A 23,329-nucleotide genomic window follows, 5' to 3' on the forward strand; every position below is an offset into this window, starting at 1 on the left:
ATACATGTTTAATGCTGTATAGAATGTACTTGGATACCTGTTTCACAGTCTAACCAGCCAAAGTATTCAATATATCAATGAAAACCAGCAGAGATCATAAGGCTTACAGTTCTTTACAGTGAAATTATAAGCAATCCTTTCAGACTTTTGTCAATTCGTCCCAGCAGCTATGACAGTAATTCATAATAATATCTTTTATCGTGACCTGGATGAGCAGCAGAAACAGATAGATGACTTATGGGTTATCCAATTGAAAAAAATAAGAAATGAATTTAAGGCCCACATATTCTGAATAAGTTCAGAGGTCTGGAACAAAGCAAATCTGAGAATACAAATTTAAATCAATACTATGAGACATTTAACTTTGATGTAAAGCTGCAACTCTGTAAATCAGGCAAGTGTAACATGTTCAAAATCTGTCTGCAATGTACAGTGTTTACATGTTGTAGGAAAAGATATCTTTCTATCTCGATTCCCTCTCTTTTTAGTTGTGTCCATGCAGGCGTTGATCTCTCTCTCCAGGATTCCCCTCACGCTTCTGACCTGAGAAAAGAGGAGGTAGCCGTAATCGTCGCAGGGCAACATGTCGTCCACCAGCACCGTCGTCCACGTCCCGTCTTTACATAAGCGAACCTGGTAGGCCCCCTCTGGGCAAATGGTCCTGGTGATCATCACCCTCTCCACCAGCTCGGGACGCTCAGCCAATACCGCCAGCGCACTCAGGAACCTAGAGAGAGAAAACAGTCGATGAATCAGGATGGACAGATAGGAGAGCAAGAGGATGGGACTGAAACAAAGCACAAAGAAGATGTGAATTTGGCAGTGAAACGACTGGAGAGGAAAATACACAAGTGATCAGCTGACTGGGACGCCCTGGTGGACGGCCGAAAGTACGTCCACTTTAAGTCAGGAAAACTGACATGCTCAGGGAATGTCAACTGATTCAATCAGAGAAGAATGGAATAAAAAAAAAAAAAAAAAAAAAAAAAAAAAAAAAAAAAAAAAAAAAAAAAAAAAGACTGACAGGCAGCAATTAAACTGAGAATGAGGAAATAAAACATTATTTTAAACATGGTACCTCGAGCAGCTATGAAAGATTTGTTCTTTCTTTTACATAATTTGCCTTCATTGGAAATCAGTCACATTTGATGAGTCAAGCTTCTTTGCCTTCTGGTTACTTTTACATCACGGTTAATTCACCCTGCAGCAAAGACAAACTGACTTGCTTCCCCTAATTAGCTTGCAAGAGAAATTAGCTCATCAAAAATCCCGGATACATCTGAAAATGCTCATTCTTTACACAAAAGAAATACAGCTGGGGACACAAGAATCCGACTTAAAAGGAATATATTTTAAAGTGCACATTAGTTCATCTGCAAATGTAGCGCAGTGATCATACAATACTAATGAAACGGCTCAAAAAAGTTGAGGTTTTGGGACAATGAGCTAAAAATATTTGTCTTTGTATGCTGCTGACTCACTGCTGATTTTGCACCAACAGTATTTTGATCCCCTTATTAACAACACGGCTAAAACATAACCAAACTGAGGGGTTTGCCACTGGCAGTACTTTCGCAATATCCACAGATAAAAGGAAGGAATATCCCCTTCTGTGCCACCATTCATGTGTGTTAGTGCAGGCGCAGTTTAAAGGCTGAACCTCTTGTGTGTGGGGTGAGAAAAGTGTATCATAAAAGCTGTATTCCATCTGTTCAAGTGGCAGCTGAGCGAGCGAGGCCGATCAGCCATTCAGTCGCTGATGAAATACCAATCGGCAAAAAGAATCCGATGAAAATCCAATTAGCCGTGTCATAATGTGGCTCTGATGCCAGCTTGTATCGCAGCCCGCACTCAAGGACAAAGGTGACTGGCACGACTTTCTTCTGATGTCATTGGCTGGCTGGCAGGCGCTGAGATGTTTGCTGGGTTTTTAGGACAAGTGTGTGTGTGTGTGTGTGTGTGTGTGTGTGTGTGTGTGTGTGTGTGTGTGTGTGTGTGTGTGTGTGTGTGTTTGTGCGTGTAAGAGAAAAAGATATGAAGCCAATGTGGAAGAATTTGGGTTACATCCTGTTGCGAGTTTGAGGATTTGGCTCCAGGGAGGGTTATTTTTGATAAGCTGTGTGTGCGGGTGATGAATTGAAAAGTTGTACTGGGACAACTTTGTGAGTGAGAGTTCTTTGTTGTTTGCGCGCGTGTGTGTGTGTGTGTGTGTGTGTGTGTGTGTGTGTGTGTGTGTGTGTGTGTGTGTTGCCATCCACCATCTTCCTACACACACACACACACACACACACACACACACACACCCAAAGGGCACACAGAACAAGGGCAGGGAGATAAAGCATGTGTCCAGACTCACATTCCTGTGAATAATCTCCCTGTCAGGTGTATCTGTACATCTGTCCAACTCCACCACGCTCTCTTTCATTTAATGCTCCCCGTATTTCTTTCTTTTTTTTTTTTTTTCAGCCTCCCAATTTTTCAGCTCTCTTGCCTTCGCTCTCTTCACTTGCTGTTTCACTGCCTCTGTGTTACTGCCTCCATCTCTGTCAACTAGCTCCAGGCTGCAGTGTTCTTCTGCAGCAGACTCAGACAAAAACAATACAGACAGAAGTGTTATCTGTTGTCTGCTTTATTTAGCTGACCTCTCGCAGACTCAACAGAATGAAATATTTCCTTTTACTTTTGGAGATCTTTGGCTTTGGGTCAAAGCATTAATCAGGGCAACTTTCACTGTTTGTTCAAAGTTTTTTTTGTAAATAAATGGTCTGTTTCTAGATTGTTCAAGGTTATCTAACGTGATGAGTGTCCTGTGTATCCTTGTTTTTCGTTGCGACAGCTCACCAGCAGTTTCCGAGGAGTCCTTGCAGGATGTCGGACGGCCTTGGCGTGCGGAAGACGGACCACTTGACGCCTCGGTCTTTGAAGTTACTGCAGTTGATCTCATGGGGGCGCAGCCATTTTTTGATTCGCTGCTGGACGCTGTCACCCTCGGGGAAGCCCACGGAGCGCGGTCCCGGGGGGAAACTGTCATCCACAAAGTTCACAGCGTTCTGGACAAGGACGAGGGAGAGACACAGTGGAGGTCGAAGAGGAAAAGCGACAGAGGGACAAAGGAGTGAGAATGGTAAACCTGTTCAGATAAACATTGAGGATCAACTATTCTGCAGTTCTTCATGATTATTTTTTTTTTTTTTTTTTTTTACAAGTGATTGATGATTAAAACAGGACACTACAAAGCACCACATGAGGCCTGGATTCTGGGATGAACAAGGGCAAATGCCTGCCATTCATCTTTACTGATGTGGCAGAGGGAATTACTTCCACTGTCAGCATGGCATCATACATGTGCTGTGCGCACGTATGAGAACCACATGGGGTATCATGTACGCTACTAGCCAGGATACTTGACAAATATGCAAATCGAATTTGAAGCTGCCGACTTTCTGACACGTTCCCTGCAGAGCACAAAGCATTTTAAATGACACACTTGATTTTAACACTCTGAAATGTAGCTGCCTGTCTACTGTACCGAGGACCTGGACTACATGGATACATTAACAGATCAAGACACCCAATCTGACACACTATCTGCCCATCTAAAACTCTCCTGTACAAACCTGAGAGGGCAAACAGCCACACACGCCAAACCCTATCCGGTTTCCTATTGGTGGTGTCAGAAGTGGGCTCAGCCAGTCGCGCTGCGAGGCAGGCAGGGGATGTGTTGAGGGCACCCCACTGGCAGCTCACAGTGAGGCGAATTGATTACTAACCGTCCCCCACAATCCAATTCTACAGCCTTGATACAGCATTAGTGACCAGACGGAATCACTTGAATGCTTCCTTTCGAACCCCCGGCCATCCAAGGTCTCCACGTGGCTTAGCGATTCTGTAGTTCACTGGCTTAGGGATGACCCTTGTGCTGCCTTTTTATTGTGTGGGCTTAGGGGTCGAGGTGAATTTAGCACAGAGGTGGAGAGCAAAGCTTTGGCTCTGGATACATACGGAGACTGAAATTGTAACTGATGCAACTCACAGAGTCTTTACATTAACAAGACTAAAGAGAAATGAGAAAGACAGGACTGTGATTGGTGACCAAGGGTTAAAGAATAAACCTCTTTATGTCATTACTCCAGCCAGTGATAGTTACTATCAAAGAATCATGGACATAATTTAACTCCAAATCATAAACATATCATAAATTATGCCTGATTATGCTCCAATTTCAAGCCAAGACAGGCACCCATTTTTGTCCGCACATAGTATTAATGGAATACTAAACATATGCAGAGTTTTGCAGTCTGTATTTCAAGAAGAATATACTGTTAATATTTTAAGAGTTACTTTAATGTTTTGGCGGGTAGCCTCTTATCTTACACACTGGCTTACACACTCTCATCTGCAGGTCAGAGTGGAACTACAACGAATGAATAAACCAAGAGTGATGTTAGTACATCATAGCTGATGCTGAGAAATTCTACCGTGTTCTCCAACACATTCGTAACCCGTTCTTTCACTTCACAGAAGGTACTGCTGTTACGAGTATCCGGCTGCACTCACCTGCTCTATCATGAGAATATTTGAGGGGTTTGTTCTGAGCCATTGACAAGACATGGTGATGAGCAGATTGGTCTGCTGCGGGCTGCTCACAAGATAAAGACTGTGCTATGAGCCGAGTCTCATCTGGAGTGCACAGGATGTTCCAGACAAAACAATCGGTTTCTTTTCTTTGTTGTTTTCCTGAGAGCTTTGGACAACATACTGTACATTCAAATGACACACTGGGACAGGTAACTGCAATCATATGGGGCGATAATTCAAACCGAACCACTCGTACACAGAACACGTATTGACATGTGATTTGTTTAAAATGTAAAACAGTGTATATAAAATGGGATGTACCTTGAATGAACATTTATTCCCTTCATGAAATAAGACATAGCGTTAGTAAAAAAAAAAAAAATAAACTGTAACATTTCCGTGGGATTATGAAGAAGAGCTACCACATTTGCCAAGTTGTTTAGGTTCTGGGTGATGCCACATCTTTCAGTGGAAGGCTTGCTCACTGTCCTCGCCGAGTGAACTTGGTCGTGCTGTCTCCCGAGTCTCTCCCTGGGCACTTGCCAGCATTCAAGCCCAAGACTGCAATCAGCCAATTCAGCACTGAGCAAGGAAAACCTGCTGCCTTCCCGTCATCTCCCAGACTACACAGAACTGGCAGCCAGACAAGGCCTTTTGTTTTAAGGACGGTATAAGCTTGTAGCGAGATATCTACACGCTACAGACAAGCTATTGATCTTCTAAAATGTACTGACAAGGAACTATTGAGCTGCATTTCACAGTGCCACACTGATTAAACCCAAAACAAAACCGCTCAAGAACAGCCTGGCACGTCCAATGCTGTCATATGCAGTGAAAAGCCGTCACTGCGGGCAGAGAGAACTTAACAATCCCACACGCGAATCTAAATCGCTGATCAAATCCAAGTGGGACAAAAATGTAAGCAACAAGTAGAAAAACAAGAAGGAAAATAAAACAAGTCGGAGTCAATCTGTTGCCGTGTAGCATATTTCTGTTGCTCCCCCAGAGGGTAACATGGAAAAGGAACAGAGAAACCAGTTCAAGCCGTGCTGTGTTTTCACAGTTTACAAGTCGAGCTGATGGCTGTTAGTAGCATTTACTACTTGTTTGGCACGGTGAGTAAACGGACACGCTCTGGGGCATTGGCATCAAGCACGCACCTCTCTCGCCATCAAAACCAATCAAGGAGAGTCGACGGGCGAAGAGGGAGCAGGGAGAGACAAACTGCACTCAGGTGAAGAGCCAATAACATTTCCTGCATCGCAACTCTAGCCCCGACAATAACTTAAAAAAATATATTCAACGGCAACACCGTGTGCTTATTAAGTCCAGCAAGTCCAGAAAGAAACGCATGCAGTCTGAACCCGCCGCTATATTTCTTGTGGTCAGACTGCGCACACATCTTGCCGCAGCGTAAACCAAAAGCTTTTATCATTATTACATTTTCACCAACGGGTGTTTTGGTGCCTGCCAAGTGTTAGTGCCTTGACGAAGATGGATTAGAAGGACTAGCACCTCTTGCTTGCTCACCAATTTACCCCACCCCCCTCCATCCACCCTTCATCTCTTCGGCCCATAAAATCCAGATGCAGCAGTTGATGCTGTTAGTGATTACATTCACTGTAGGGAAGCAGATCATTTCTGCTCCTCTCCTCTCCAGCTCTGCTGCTAAAAATAGGCCAGCCCTGTGTTCACCTTAGCGTGCACGCACGTACGTACACACACACACACACACACACACACACACACACACACACACACACACACACACACACACACACTGACTGCTACACTGGAGAATTGAGTGCAGTCGTGTGGAGAGGGTGGGATGGGACGGGTGAGGTGAGGTGGGTAGCAAGGGGAAAGTATATTTTGAGGTATTAGCAGAGAGGAGGAGAAAAAAAAATAGGACGAGCTTGTGGGGATAGATGTGATGGAAGAAGACGGGATGAAAAGGAGATGAAGAGGGGGAAAGTACTTTGAAGAGCGCAGATGGGAAGAGCTAGAGAGAGGCCGACCTAAAATATTTGAGCGGGAAAAGGAAAGATGACAAAAGAAAGAGTAAATGACGTTCTTAGATTAGGAAAAGAGGAGGCGAAGGTGGGGATGAGGGATCTCTGATATCCGTCCTTCCTTCTGAGCCGACTTCCCTCCCACGCTCACCGTGGTGAGCCCTGTGACTTTCAAAGAAGGCATTAATAATGCATTCCAAAGCTCACTTCCTTCTATTGTAAACATGGCACGATAGGTGCCATGTTGGTGTGGCAAGTGTGCATGATTTTCATGGAATGAAAAACATTTCGGTATGAGCTTCTGCAGTTTGCAGTGACTACATTCTTCCGGTATTGAATTAATCCAATCAGATTTGTCTCATTAGCACGAGCGTTAGGAGACTTATCAAACAGTCTCAAATGAAGCCTCCTGAGAGTTCACAGTCAAATATCCATGACAGCATCTTACATGCTTATCAAAGGTTCAGCACTGAAGATGCAAAGGGAGCTTGTGAGGGGTGATTCAAACATAAAGGTTGTCACAGAGCATGCTCTCCCTCCTTTTCAGAGGTTTAACCACCTTGCTGGGGACAACATTTCTGCATCTTCGAACAGCTGGATCACACCAATAAGGTGTCCCACTCTGCAGTGCATTTAGGGCTTGTCCACTTTTGCCAGTTTAACGGGAGACAATCTCGGTGGAAATTATGCCGCATGGTTGAAAGGAGCGGTACTTTGTTCCCTGGTTAAACATAGATGTGTTTTGAGCATTTCATGAAATAAACCAATGAGAGAGTTGTTTTCCATTCCCTGGAAGAGCCAGATGCACTTGCGCCTTGGCAGATTGCCGGGAAGCAGATCTGCTTGCGCGCAGATTTATGTCCACTATAATAATATTCTACACCGTCATGTTTTTACTGTAAATGTTTTACATGTTTACGCTCTGCTACATGCGTATTGTGTAGGGTGCATATTGCCATACTAACAATGCATCCTTAAATTAACAGTAAAATACCCGTTCAAGAACATTTGTTGTTTCAACGAAGTGGGCGCTCGGCAGGAGAAGGACAGCTGTGTCAGTCTGGGACAAAAACATAACTCGAATTGTCCTTGGTGTAAAATAAAGCCCTTTGTACTCTTGATCTTTGAACTGTAAATGCAAACTCAGAGGCGCCTGAGCCGGTAGCAATGCCTCATTATCTTAGGTTGTTATGACAACACACATGGCTGCAATTATAAAAAACATAATTATATATTTTTTTTCTTCGTTAAGGAAAAAAAAAAACCTTAATGATGAACTTTTTACCATGTCACATTTATACAACTTAATTCATGTCGTGTTTTTACGGACATTAGAGGAATGTTTTCTGTCTGTTTTTATCTATTAAAAACAAGTCAAAGTTGAAGCAATGAGGTTTGCTTGAGAGGAAATTTACATTAAGAATGATGAAAAAAGTTTTTATCTTTCAAATGCATTTCATTAAGTAGTGTCATATCTTCCTAAATATAAAGCTGAGGTCGGTGTCAACGAAGGACAGGAGTCTGATTCGCTGTCAGTATTTGAAATCAACACAGCAGATCAGTCTGAGTCTAATCAGATCAAACAATAAAACGAATCATTTGAGCCTCGCAGTCAACGAGTTGCAGTCCTGAAAAAAGAATTTCCAAATTTTGTGAAGTGGCTTTACTGCGACTGAGGGCAGGATGTAAAAAATTAGCTGCTCTCTGTCTGCAGCTCGTTTAGGTGGCCAAGTGGTTTAAAACTCAGCTAACAGAGCAAACGCAAACAGAGGCAATAACAAAACCTATTAGCATTTCTCTGAAATGAGAGAGGATTGAGGGAGTGGGAACAATGCCAGAGCCGTAACAAAAAGAGGAATAACAATGAGAGGAAATGTTTTCTGAAAGGCAATGTGACCCATTACACACTGAAATGAGCAGACTATGACTTCTCACAGACGTCAAGAGAAACTCACCAGCATGCGAAGATAAGAAGAACAAAATGGTGACACATGATGAAGTCATAGCGGCTTCACCACAAATGATCCGCAAACCCTTGTTTGCGGATGAAATCTTGCTACTTGGACAAGACTTTACTTGTCCAACCTTGTTGTTGTTCGACCTTTAAAGATTACGCAAATTGAATGCACACGGCCCGGAAGATTTCACCGAAAGCAGCCCCTTACAATTTACTAATAACATACACAATGCATGTGCCTTCAGTGTGTTTAGCTACAACTTATGTTTCCCTTACCTCTCTGCAGAAGCTGACGATGTTCTCCCAAAGCTCCTTGGCCTCGCCCTCATCATTTCGTCGGCGGGCCTCTACATGCATGCTCTCCCTCCTTTTCAGAGGTTTAACCACCTTGCGAAGGGTGAGATACTGCTGTGGCGTGTGGCACGCTGCACAGTTCTTGGTCTTGATGTCGTTGAGCAGCGTGCATGCCGGGCAGCTCCACTGTCCTACCTTCTCCTGAAGGCTAGATGAGATGGAGGACAAAGAAGGACCAGAAGAAGCAATAGCAGAAGAGGAGGAAGGAAAGCAGCGGGCCTGTTTCCTTGTTTTATGACCTGAGGAGGACGAAAAAGAGGAAGGTGTGCAGGAGCACGACGCAGTGCCGGGCCCCACTGGGAGGCCACAGTGTGTACAGCAGCGGGGCAAGGGCACCGGCTGCTCCTGAAAGCCATGCAGTTTGGAAGAACCACAAGCTGAGCACTTGGGCGCGCCGGTAGGGTTGCGCAGGGTGCACTTGGAGCAGGCCCACGTGCTAAAGTCCGGGCTCGAGGGGCTGGCCGGGGTAAATCGTACCGTTTCACAGCCTACCAGGTCAATGAGGTCAGCTCCAGCCCGTGACGATCGGCAGGCCTCGCACTTAGATGAGCTACCTGGGTTGGGCAAGGAGCAGCTAGGGCACTTCCAGGTGGGGGCTGCTGAGGAAACAACAGGGAGGTGAGGGGTCAGAGGATGGTGGTCTTCTTCCTCCAAGATACTTAGGCGCTTATTGGGGTATGAAGGTTCCTGGGGCTGGGCGTGTTTGGGCTTGGCTGGCCGCTGTGGGCCGGGCTGGGGTGGCACACTGGCCGTTGATGGGGAAGTGGGGCTGGGAGTGTTAGTGCCTGGGTTTGGTGTGCGCCCAGGAGGGGGCACCTCTCTCCTGCTGCGGGGAACGGGATTGTTCTGGAGGGAAGAGAAAGGAGTAAAAGGGGAGGGGAGGGACTGTGAGGACACATGGGGAGGTTCTTGAGGATCACAGGGAGGCGCTGGAGGGGAGTCGTCCGTTAGGTCAATGAGCAGCGGGGATGACCCAGCAGTGTGAACAGGGAACCCCAGCACGGGCGTGCGCACCTCAGGCACCACCAGGGCCTCCGGAGGGATTTTAGGCAACGACAGTTTTCTGGGCCCACCACATGCTGAGCAGGAGAGGGCCACGGGGGTGTTGTGGAGTGTGCACCGAGGGCAAGCCCAGCCCGAGTGCTGCCCCTCCAGACCAACCACCTCTCCATTGCTCTCAGACCGTCGCAGCACTTCCTCCTTCGCCGGATGCTGTCCGTGCAGCTCAAGGAGAACGGCGGGGGTGACGGTAGGTGTTGGGGGTTCGGCTAACGCGGGCGGGAGGCCATTGGCAGTGGCAGCTATAGTGGTGGTGGGGGGCGTGTGAGTGGCGGGGGATGGACCAAAGCCGCAGACCGAGCAGGCCCCCGATCCCTGGGGGTTGTTGAGCGTACAGCGGGGACAGGACCAGCGATGCTCCTCAGAGCTGCTCAGCCGCAGGATCTGGTTCAGGTCCGGCTTCTGGCGCGGTGCCTCGCAGATGGAACAGCGAGGTGCTGCACCGGCATTTAAGAAGGTGCAGCGTCCACATGACCACTCGCTGCCTCGCACCGCTGCTGCCATGGAGCCAGGAGAGTGAGAGTGGCTGGAAAACAGTAAACAGTGAGTCAGACCAAATTCAACAATCAGTCAATAATAGCTTTTGCTGTGTGGCTGTAAGTGCTTGAAAAAGAAATAGATGCATATTAAGTACACCACTGTGCAATCACTTGAGCTATTAATATTCAGAGTAATGTTCACGATTTTACACCTTTCCAGTGCTTTATTTGCCAACCTGGATATCAATAAGAAGATATTTGTGGGGTTTTAAGGACAAAAAAAAAAAAAAAAGACCAAAAAAAAAATATCTATAATTTTACATCTTGTTTCTGAAGCTTCTCTCTGGAGCTCCACCAAGAACAGGCTGTTTTGAGTTTATGTCTTCAAGGTCCGACAGTGGACCGTCCCTTCTGATTGGCTGACTCTTTCATTGAATGCCAGAACAATCACAGGCTTTCTTTGGTCCTGTAGCTTTCTAACTTGAGGACGGAATAACTGCACTGTCCTTTCTTCCACGTGAAAGGTTGGACAGTGGGCCGTGCTGAAGGCGGCCACACAACATAAGCACATATTTGTGACATCACAAACTTATGGAAGTCCAAACGACACGGTTGCTAAACACAGGCTGTGAGCAATTCTCTGCGGACTGAATGTTTTGACACTTAAATAGTATGTATACAGCAACTAGACCTGCTTTATAATAAATAAAAAGAAAGAAAAAGGAAACGTGAATTTGTAAAAGAAGGAACATTCGAAACAGTGTTGGTGGTGAAAATGCTATAATAAATTCTGAAGAATCGTGTGAATGAATATACGCTTTCAGTAAACAAAAGGTGATTATTTACCGGATGAGATGACAGCAAAAATATCTCTGAGACCGCAAGAAGAAAGGAGACTGTATTAGAAAAGAAAAATTGAGTGAGAGCAAAGGATTTGCCAGTGCAGGGGGAAAAAAAAAATCAAATCTCCCTCCTGGGGGAATGGGAGGGGGGGGCAATAAATCCATACGCAATGGCCACCTGATTAGAGCCAGAGAGACAGCACAGAGAGGAGAGGAAAAGAGAGGAGGCTGCTATCGCCTCAGAATACTAGGCCAGTGTTGCTCCAGTCCCCTGGCTGACACTTATTAGGATGGGGGAAAAAAAAAAAAAAACACAAGGGATCTCTTCCACCTCATATTAGACCTTCTCTCTGTGAATGTTAATGCAGGGTGGATGAGGGGCAACTTAAGGTCATGTCAATCCCCTGCCCAAATGAATTTCCAAGTGAATTTTGAATGGGTGGGTGTATTCATTCTGACATTTCTGATTTTGGCATATTTTAATGACAAATCATTGATGCTGCCAGCGTCGAAGCGATTTAAAGCCGGCTACCATCAACACATTTAACTGGACTCAACAGTGGAAACAAGGCAGGGAGAAATGTTGTGATTTCCACCCCCTGCAAACTAAAACCTAAAGCGGTCTGTTACTGTGGACTGACTTGTATGTACAATTCACTCTGTGCCTGCAGTTCAGTCAATCAGACTTATTGATAGTTGGCTATATTAGGGCCTTTCTCGGGAAAGCAGCACAGTTGGATAGTTCCAACTGTGCTACGAGGGAGAGGGGTTGGGGGGAGGGGGGGGATGGGGGAGGGGTTTGGACACGGACAGCCGCGAGGGACGGACATGGTGGCTGTCTGAACAAGCCCTTAAATGTCACTGTCACTTAGGCTGCTCATGTGTGTACACCAACGCAGAGAGGGGTAATGCGGGAATTTTAGGCGAGTGGCGGATGAGGTGCTAAGAGCGAGGATACTGCAGTTCTTGTCGCATCGACCGCAGAAGGAAAGGTGTTTTGCTCACAAGATGACCCGAGCTCGTGGATGTGGTCACATATATCCTTTTTTAATGGTCGGAGAGCGTTGTCCACATCGAAGGCTGCTTGGACAAAGGCCCTTACGGGGGATGCACTGGTTAGTGGCCGTTTGTAAAACACACATACTCCCCCCCCTCCCCCTGGAAACAGACTCTTTCTGTCTTCTGAAAAACATATCCTGATAATCCTTTGTTATTTTCACATTAGGGCATGGAGGAAAAAAAAAAAAAACAATATCACGCTCCATGTGACATTTTAATGCCACCGAAGTATGTGATGACTGCAAGTTGGATAGCATGGGTCCTGCTTTTCCCCACTGCAGAGCCATGTGCCCGGGCCAGCTAACTGCCCTCAGTTCACCTCCATTAAACCCTTTCAACTCGGGCGAATTCTCCGAACCCAGGGGGAACCTCTTACAATCTCTCGCTCCCGGCGCACTGTCCCGTCCTCTCGTCAGCTCTCCTCCCCGAGGTGAAGAGGGAAATGACAGCAGGGAAGGATTTGAATGGGCGTCTTTGAGTGCGTGGGTCCTTGCCACGGGGTTGTGCGCTTGTGTATATGCGGGCATGTAGCTATATTTATCTGAAGATATAGCCTGTTGCTTGTTTCATTGTCTATCTGCATTTGTGCAGTCTACGCGTGTCCTCAGCCCCCAGGACCACAGAAGTGTAGAAGTCTCGGTGCTTTGTCGGGAGCCATCAGCACGGCATTCATTCTCCTGAGCTGCAGTCAAGCACTCCAACATAAACCAGCCCCCCCCCCCCCCCCCCCTCCCCTCAGCGCAGAGGAAACTCAGCCTTCCAATGATAACAATAAGCAAAACTAGGAAAACAAAAATTTGATAAAGACATACAAACACTGAAAATTCAGTACTTAGCGCTTCGCTTTCCCCAATCTTTCGTCCCACAGGACTGTCTGGAATGTCCCCCTGGTGGCACTGCGATATTAAAGGTTTATGGTCTTAAACACAAGCACAAACGGCATGTCAATGCAACATCTGTCACCGAGTAAAAAAAAAAAAAAAAAAAAATGAAAACGGTTTACTTTAAATTATTTCATTTCATCTGCCCCCAAACAACCCGTGTTGTGCGCTGAGACTGCGACACATTGAGTTAAATGGGATTGAATTAAGTGGCAGCCCCACGCCAGCTCTGACGGCACATGTTCACACCGCGCTCGGCTCTCCAAAGGTCCGCCTATCCGAGGGCCGCAAACAGCAACGACGACAACAACAAGTGTCCACACCTCGTGTTCGATGACAGGTTCTACCCCGTGGACATTTTCATAACTGTCAGGCCTCTTTCATCTCCGGCAAGAGAGCAAAGTCATGGTGTCAGCCACATGGAGACTTTGTCAAAGCAATTGATTTGATTCTCGCCGGAGCGCAGGGATCGCAAATCCATTCTTGTTTTGTTTTTGTTTTTTTGGTCTTCGGCAGACGTTGCTTTTTATTGAAGTGACTCGACCTCGGGGAATTTTCGAGGCGATATCTAGCTTAATTATCTTATCATTATTTGTTGCAAGAGAAGCACACTTATCAAATTTAAATGACACGTGACGAAGAGCTACGGACGCGACCGTGCCGCTCATTTAACGGGCTGCCTGTTGAATGCGTCGCTAACGCAAACACACCTGTGTGTGTGTGTGTGTGTGTGTGTGTGTGTGTGTAAAGTACAGGATGAACCACGACAGCCTGTGATCCCTGGACTCTACTTAAAAAAAGGAGGCTTTCCTTGTGCAGGCTCCACTCACTGACGGGAGCGCGCACAAACACACATGTACACGGAGACGCACGCACGCACCTTTTGTCCTTGGCCCTGTGCTCAGTGGAGCTGCGCTAAAAGTGCCCACTTCAGCTCCTCAGTGTCGCAGACCTGGGCGGGTAGCCAATGGCTTACAGTGAAGAGACAGCCAGAGAGAGAGAGAGAGAAGGGGGGTGGGGGGAGGGGGGGGGAAACAGAGAACTCACCTCTAGAAACTCTATCTTTTTGCAATGAGGTCCTCAGTGCAGCCCGCTGCTCCTAAAAGATCTGTTCCCGGTCTAAATTGACTCGAGTAAGAGCATCACTGAACCCTGGTCAATTTTTCACCGCTCCGCCGGGCGCAGGACAATCGTAGCGTTTCTGGACGCGGGCTGTTACAAAGCGCTCAGTGAACACGAGCGATATCGTGGGCAAAAGGTAGTTGAACCGCTGCAACCGAAATGTCTACAAGGGAGCCCTCGGGCTTCGGAGAAAAGTGGACCTGCGAGAAGCAGACGGAGTCAGGAGGTACAGAATGTACAAACCCCCGGGACATAAGACGGCTCAGTAAGGCGTTAAGAAATGCACCGGTCGCAGTGTGTCGGCCACCTACGGCCGGCTACTTGGATTCCTCCTCCAAATTAAACTCGGCTAATGGATCAAGTGAGCCGAATCTGGCCAGTTTCTCCCTGCCTCACTGTGAGACATTTGGCCGTCGTGCGACAGTCATTAGTACTGCCTTTCCAAGGTTGGCCTTGAGCCCAGGGCCTGTGGGGAAAGTGCGGTACCCTTCCTTGGTCACTGGGGGCAGAGTTGTGCTTAACTCGTCCCACACCAAAACAAGCATCACCACAAATCTGGATGCTATCAGGAGAGAAGCCGTGGCTGATTGTTGATAATCTTATTTCTTTCATGATCAGGCGGCATCAGGATAAACTCCTTCAACATTGTTGAGCTTTATTTGTAATAATGTTATCATTACATTAGTTGTTATATTACCATCAGATGACACTGGAGCAGATGTGTACGCTGTGGCCATCTGGTTTCATTCTAATCTCAACACATGACAAAATCCACACGTAATCCTTCAACAACTCAGACGTTTACATTGCGGTCTAATGAATGACTGACGTTAAACTGACAGCAGATATTATGTGACAGATGGCCAGTCAGTCACTGCACAGCAAGTGTCACCCAGACTCCCTGCGACAGTTCACCTCGTGACGAGTTGTGCTTTAAAAATTGTGCAAAACACAAGGTATCTCAAAGGCTCGACAATAAACACGAGCGACTACAAGGAATACTTTGATCTCAAGCATATTTTAATCGTCTCTTTCGACTGATAACGGTTCAGTTACATTTCAAGGCTACGTGTATCTGAGAGCAACGTAGTGAGTCAACAGTCTGGTACGAAAACATACTTGGGAGACAAAAGGGGAAAAAAAAAAAGACTAGTGCTCGAACACATTACATTTGGAGTGCGTGGCTCGTACCGAAAGCCACATCAAGACAAAAACAAAAAACGCTACAAGCTGAATGACACAGCAAAAGATGAACAAATGTGAAATTAAAACATTTTCCTATTAAATTCCGCTCGGCCTAGATTTCTCAGTATGTGGATGTGGTGGAGCGAACTCGCCTCGGTGGGGGTGCTCCTACTTAATAATGCAGCCGATCCATCCCGTGCCGGGGTCGAGGCTGTCAGTACACCTTACGTGTCTTTCTGACCGGGAGAATTTTAGCTGCTGCTCAGGCTTTTTGCACACTGCCCGCCGGCTGCAGAGAAATACTGTGAGAAAATATGTTTTCTAACAGATGTAAACATGCCCAATAGCAAAACTGCCACAACCAAATTGATTAATCTCTTTTTTTTAATTTTTTTTTTTATGAAAGGCACCGCCTCCTCAAACTTCGACAAAAAGATTTACATTAGCAATTGAATATTTGAGGTTTGTTGGGCTGCAGCCAGATGAGGTTTTGAGACAATCACGTGGGCTCAATTAAGCCTAATTAATTATCAATAATACTGCAAATAATTAAATCCACTATGTTGTTTTCATGCTGAAGCGGCATCATTCGGTAATCTCAGCTAGCTTAGTGTTTTTTTTTTTTTCAATGCACCCAGATGCTTTACAAGATCAGTGTTCATATACGGTACTGAGGAGGGGTGGGCGATATGCCCCTGAATAAATATCACAGCACTGCATGGTATTTCTGTGATAGTGATAATGAATGAACTAATTACTGTCAAATGTTGGACATCTGATCTTTTGTGACCAAATCATTTCTACAGCACTGAAGTTGCTCTCCTTTTTTGGCATGAACTGTGTTGTTGTTGTTGTTGTTGTTGTTGGTGTGTGCGAGTTACTCACAAAGGAGCTACGCTGAGTAACAATATGATGCCGTTATGTGAACAAGCCGGAACATTGCCACTATCATGATGTGAATTCACGCATTTAATTTGAAATCAAATTTAAAAAAAAATTATACCATTATTGGGAACAGTGTGATACGGCAGAGCCCTCGCCATTAAGACCTATATTACAAAACAAACTTCGCCACAGCAACAAGCAGTTTAATCTCATATCGTCCATTATCTATAGCTGCTTTATCCTGAGCGGGGTCGGGGGTGTGGGGGGGGGGGGGGGATCCAACACGTAGAGACAGACGGAAACAAAGACCATTCGCGCTCTCATTCACACCTAAGGGCAATTTGTACAACCGCCAATTAACCTGAGGTGCATGCGAGAAACCCACGCAGGCACAGGGAGAACATGCAAACTCCACACAGAAAGGCCCCGGCCCAGGACTCGAACCCGGGACCTTTTCACCGCGAGGCGACAACGCTAACCACTGCGCCGGCAGGAACAATATTTCCCCCACGGCAACAAGCAGTTTAATTTCATGTTATACGACAATGAAATTGACGTAAAATCGCGGTAAATGTAGACATTAAACAGAACTAGGCCGTGCGAGGCTGGATGACTAATCCTGACTGTGTTGAACTCGCGCTGCAAGACGGAAAGCCCCCGACGCCCCCACGCCCAAATCCATCCCCACTGTTTGTGTGAACGCAGGGAGACAAGTGGAGACATTTAAAGCTTATAAAATGTTTGTGTTAGAAACACGTCTTGGTTATTGTGCACTTAACGATGAACCTGTTTAGTAGCTGCAACTCTAGAAGTGACGGGAGGGGGGGGAGGGGGGGAGATTTTCATCCAATCCAGCAGCAGGCATTAAGCCACAGTTTTCAGAGTGCAGCGTTACAACTTGTCCTCGTCGTACTTTTCACTTCTTCCGTGTAAATGTCACTGGCAGACAGAAGGGTGACGCCAACTGAATGGTAATTTTTGTTTAACAGCGCGGAGCTTCTTATTTAAAAGAAGACGACTTATCAGTGGCCAATACGTCCCAAGATCAGACAAGCCGTATTAAAAAAAAAAAAAAAAAAAAAAAGCATAATGAATGTTAAAACATTCTGCTGCGTCTGAACACGCCCAGAAAACTCCAGCGACCGGGATTAGATCAGCACTTCCACCCCCATCTTTACCAAACCGGAGAAAACCGACTGATGATTCATTTTCTGCCTACAGTAATGAATGCCGTCTCCATCAGTCTTACCGGCGAGAACGTTTCACTCCAATGAGGGATTTTTCTTGTTTACAAAATGAGAGCAAACTTTTTCCTTAAAATGCAATGTCATCCTACCGAGCATTCCTCCGTCTACCGGAGGAGCCGATGACTCGGGATCAGAGACATGGAGAGTAACTCTAAGAGATGTTTTCTACCTGCCAGGTGATATGTTGTGGCACGAATATGACTCGTTAATCAACCCTGACAGGCTCCAAATTCATTCGTTTACAACAAACACCGCCGAGCTCAGACTTTGGAAGCAGTTAAAGAGTTTCTACACCGACAAACTGAAACTTGATGTGTTTCGAGGGGTTGATGACAGACGCGCCGCCTTCGTCACGAGGGATAACACAAAGATAATTGGGAAAAGTTTTGATAAAGTGACAAGTGAGCACGACACTTTGTAATGAGAGGCTTTTGGGAGACAGAATATTACGACTAAAGGTTATAGAGTTGTCAGTGTGCTACAAAGGCTCCTACAAGACAAAAGCTCCTTTGAAAAAGTTCCCTTAGGCCCGAGACATTCCTCCAATAAGTATTGCTGAGGCTGTACACTCAAGAGCAACTTAAAGAAACCTGAACAAATACCCCCCCCCCCCGTTATGAAAATGGAACATTACAGGAAGGGTGTGATGCTGTACAACCAGGGGTTATGTGTGGCGTGGAGGTTCACAACATTGTCAAAGTAATGCTCACAGGAGAGTATCTGACTCGGGTGGTGCTTTTGATCACATAAAAAGTTGAAGACAGTTCATTCTTGTCGTCGTTGTTTTTAACGCAGGTCTGATGATCACACGTCTTGTGATTATCAGAACAAGTTCTTAACTACCAACTATTTCTCCTGAATAAGAGACTGGAATACAAAGAAAGCAAAATGCTGGTCAAGAAGGGGAAAAAGAAACGGAAACAATAACAGCAGCTCCTGACCTCTGGCCGTGCCCTCGGTGAATATTTCACGACCGGCGCTCATTTTTGACGGGTGAATCTGTCAGCGGTGGAGACAGCTTCAGACATTTGAATCTTTAAACAGAGGAAACTGTCTGACTGGGTTTCAGCCGACATCAGTAGCGTGGAGCAAAGCGAAGAGCAAGCAGGAAGCCGGCAGGAAGCTCCAGAATCAGGGAGGAAGGAGGGGAAGAGATGGCAGGGGCACGGCGCCGCCGCGCGAATCTGAAGTTCCTGCGGGCACCCAAACCTGGAGGGCAGGAGCACTGCCGACTCAGCGTCGCCTTCAGCCGGAGGGGAACTTCACAAACAAGACAGCACAAAGTGGAGTTTTACTTCCCGTTGCCGCGAGACAAATTTAACCCTCGTAGGCAGACCATTAAAAACAACTTCACGTGGGGATGCTGGAGCTCACTGGCTTCTACCTGACGTGAGACATCAGAAGCTGGTGCGGTATTGCTCCAGAGGCGGAACTTGCCAGCGCAGTTCTCTCTCTATGCGCGACGAGTGCCAGGTTACCATGTGTGGTCTTATCTGGGGCCCGACTGAATTAGGTTACTGAACATATGCTGCAGATTTCCATGGCAACAAGAGTGGGGGAAATCTGGAATCATGTCAGTTGCAGTGCCAACAGGACATTGTTGTTGTTGTTGTTGTTGTTGTGCCGTATCAATGCTCCGTTTTCCACAGAAAGACACACTGCGAGACGAAGCCCGCGCGAGGGCGTCCTGACGCGGCCTTGTCTTCATCAGACGGGCAGTAGGCAAGGGGGAACGCGCTGAAATAACTCGGGCATAAGCACGGCCAGTTACCGCGCTTATTGAGCCCAAGTGGACCCGCTTTAATCCAATTAAAGGGAGGAGAGCCAGTGGAATGGAGCCGCGATAAACGCCATCATCCATCACGCTGGGACAGTGGAGACACTGGGATCGACGGCGGGGACACCGACTTTAAGGCCTCTGGACTCCCAAGGCCATGTGCGGCATAACACACCAGCAGCACGCAGCTGAAATACAATGGAGCACGGTCGCACAGTTGACTGAGCAAAATTAGCGTTGCGAGAGAAGTGCATTGTTGCTGCTATCCATAAAAATAGCGACATGGACTGAGATTCCAAAACGAGCAAACATTGCAGCTGGCACCGCTGCACTTCTGCCGCGCATCTTTGTCTGATGAATGGGTTGTTATCGTGGCTGAGCCTTCGCCGTTAAGGTACCGATTCAGGGCACACAGACTCTTCTTAGAGCACACAAACATTTCCCAAAGTTACTGCTACATGAAAAGAAATTGAAAGCACCCGAGAGCAAGATTGTTCATGCGGTCTCCAAGGTAAAAAAAAATAAAAATAAAAAAAGATCAGGGGAAAGAAATTATTTTGTAGGACAATATATGAAAGAATAAAGTGCATGAGAGCGGCTGCAGTAAAGCTGGGCTCATAGTGTTCTGTTGTTTCTATATTTCATGCTCTGTCACAGCTCAGCAAAGCTTGCCTAACGTTGTTAGGCTCAGGCAGCAGTGTGTGCATGTGCATAAGTCTGAGAGTGAGTGTGTGTGTGACAGAACGAGTGGGGGTTGATGAGAGGGCATGCTCCAAGTGCTACTGCACAGTCTTTCTAACACAGCTATTGTCAGAATGTGCCTGTGTGTGTGTGTGTGCGTGCGTGTGTGTGTGCGCGTGTGTGTGTGTGTGTGTGTGCGTGCGTGCGTGTGTGTGTGTGTGTGTGTGCGTGTGTGTGCCCACGCCTTCCAGCAGTAGACAGAAAAGGACTATAATGTATATATGTGTTTATGTGCTGAGCTGACTGACTGAACTCTGATTGGTGTGATGCAGGCAAAGGCTTGTTACTACGGAGATGCCCAAACGCCACGGAAGAATCTACTAAATAAAAATAAAAACAAGTTGAGAGTGTGATGCAAAGCTACACCCACCGTGAGCTGCACTGAGTTTCATTCATGAATTGAGCAGTAGTTGATGGTACTCTGTTTAAGCATGCGATGAAACCAACCCTCTCTATATTTCACAGCTCTTCGAAGAATCAGCGACGGAAGCCACGACCACCTCAACTGTAAAATGTAGAGCAAGTGCAAGGAAAGCACTGACAGCAGTGGGCAGGAATCAAGAAAGATGAAAGCCCAACTGGAGACTGATGCTGAATAAATAATGACATCTATTGTGGGGAAATGTGATCGGGCTCTCTGAAAATCAATAACTAACAACCAGACCGTGGTGCCCTGAGTGACTCAGCAACAACTTCAATACACTGCAGGCAGTCGATATGAACTGCCTGCCTGTTCTCGTTCCGGGAGACGTGAACCAAAAAGCTGCAGGAAAACAGAACAACACTTCTGAACCAGTTTCCGTGAGAGCGCTCGAGAAGATCACCTTTTGGAAGAAAGTCAATCAAAACTGCTGGATGAGCTGCACATTCAAAGCTTCTTACGAAATACTGCTCTTCAACTGTGTTCATAGAGATTCAGAAAGCAAATACTGGAACAATGGATTATCGCAGCACTGTAGATACGGTAACAGGAAACATATTTTTCATACAGTCAATACGAATCGCAGAAGCCTCATCCACAAATGGGCTGGTTTGTTCCGGTAGACATAAACCTCACTCAATTACATCGCTGCTACTGGGTCAATAAAAAAAAAGTTTGCTCTCGGGAAAAAAAAACTTTTCATAAATCAGTGTTGTATTAAACCAAATTAAACCAAGTAGCCTCTAACGACAGAGGGGGTTATTTACACTGCGCTTGTACAGTGGTGCTTGAAAGCGTGCGAACCCATTTATTTCTGCAAAAATATGAGCTGAGCATCGTCAAGATTCCCCCGCAAGTCCTACAAGCAGATCATGAAAACCCATTTGAACAAATGAGACAAAATATTATTCTCGGTTATTTATTTACTGTGGAAAATATGACACATCTGTGTGTGGCAAAAGTTTTGCCTTCAGTATCCGGTTCGACACCCTCAAGCAGAAATAAGCGTAACGAAACATCTCCGTTCGGTGTCAATCAGTCCTGCACATCGGCTTAGAGCGATTTGAGCCCCTTCCTCTGCGAAGAAAAGCTTCCAGTCAGGGATGGTGGATGACTTCCTCACACAAACGGCTCTATTGGATTGGATCAGGACTGTGACTTGGCGATCCCCAAACATGGACTTTATTCTGCTTCGAACGTCGTTTGGCAGAACGACTTAGGGTTGACGTGTGACCTCGTGATCCGCATTCTCTTAACATTTGATCACAGACTGGTGTCCTGACTTCCCCCCCCCCCCCCTCTTAGAATTCGCCGGTGTAATTCACGGTTCATCGTTCTGTCAATAAGGATAAACTGTGCTGACCTGATGCAGCACAACAGTCCCCCAAAACTTTGATACTACCACCGCCATGTTTCACAGAAGGTTCCTATGCTGGAAGGCAGTGTTTTCAATTTACGAACATAATGTCTCTCATTGAAACCAAAAACTTCTATTGTGGTCTAATTTAAAAAAAAAAAAAAAAAATTCCAACAGCCTTCTGGCTTTATCCTCGTGATCTTTGGCAACTGCAGGCGGGCAGAAATGTTCTTTTAGGAGAGCAACAGCTTGTCAAACTGCTCATGGGACGGTTAACAAGCCTCCATTTCTACACAATCCGTCCAACAGAGTCCATCCAGTCAATCCATGGTTTTGTAAACTTTTCCAGCCTGATGAGCATTAACGGCTCATTTTCTGAGCTCCTCAGAAATCGTTTTTGTTTGTGCCACGATACACTTCCACAAGCGTGTATTATAAAGCTCAGACTTTAGTAGATCCCTGTTCTTTAAATAAAACAGAGTTCCCACTCACACCTAATTGTTTTCCCATTGACTGAAAACACATTACTGTGTTATCGCCATCAAATTAACAGCTAATCCTAGAGGTTCACATGACTTTGTTATTAGATGTAATATTGGATCCTTTTTCCTTAATAAATAAATGAGCGAGTCTGATATTTTTGTGTCATTTGTTTAATCGGACTCTCTTTATCTACCTTCAGTGCTCGTGTGAAAATCGGAGGAGGCTTTAGGTCATATTCAGGCAGAAATATAATATATTCTAAAAGGTTTACAAACTTGTATGTAGGTGCACGTGGACATCGTCATCAAGACGTAAGAAAACGTACCCACTCCGTTTTAAAGAATTTACTGACTTTTACTGACAGTCCGAATCAGAAAATGGTCCTAAAACGTGACAGCAAAAAAAACCAAAAAACCATTCTAATTACCCCTGGGCTGGTTGTCACTGAGCTCGCAGATGTCAGGTCAGTCTCTCTGTGCAGGCAATCCACTCAGCACTGCCCAAATTGTAGCACATACTGTACAGCTAAACCAGGAGGAGGTGGGATTTTGTTTTACAAATCCGGCTTAGCCAGATTTCGGGCGCATCATAGAAAAACATCAAAATGCAGGCTTTGATTAGATAAGCTTTGATGAAACGGCGGATTTGATCCGCAGCCGCGAGGTTATCGAATCCTCATTTCTAAAAGAGCAAGAGAAAAGTTTCCGAAAATTAACGACGCGGGCGAACGACGTCGCTTTAAAACGAAACGTGCACGTCGGTCAAACGCTGAAGAAAACGCCAGAACAAGAGCCTCTCGGTGATGCCCGCTTGTGTGTTTGCACTCGCAGCTTTGAATGGCAGCGGGCCCGTGTAATGCAACCCCTCCTGTGACTTCGCCAACAACTGGC

General features: G+C 46.0%; 1 protein-coding gene across 3 annotated transcripts in view; it reads right to left on the reverse strand.

Moving 5' to 3' along the window:
- Window positions 1-23,329, reverse strand: part of capn15 (calpain 15) — a 47,918-nt gene that overhangs the window by 14,211 nt on the left and 10,378 nt on the right. For all 3 annotated transcript variants that reach the window (XM_069155753.1, XM_069155754.1, XM_069155752.1), the window contains exons 2-4: window positions 8,824-10,486; window positions 2,842-3,050; window positions 544-727 (exon numbers count right to left, since the gene is read on the reverse strand). In XM_069155753.1, coding sequence (XP_069011854.1) covers window positions 544-727; window positions 2,842-3,050; window positions 8,824-10,486 — 2,056 coding nt within the window. The remainder of the gene's footprint in view (window positions 1-543; window positions 728-2,841; window positions 3,051-8,823; window positions 10,487-23,329) is intronic.

This window comes from Embiotoca jacksoni, unplaced genomic scaffold, assembly GCF_022577435.1.
Source record: "Embiotoca jacksoni isolate LCO1_2020_lvr unplaced genomic scaffold, fEmbJac1.0.p SCAF_20, whole genome shotgun sequence".
In the NCBI taxonomy this organism is placed as follows: domain Eukaryota; kingdom Metazoa; phylum Chordata; class Actinopteri; family Embiotocidae; genus Embiotoca; species Embiotoca jacksoni.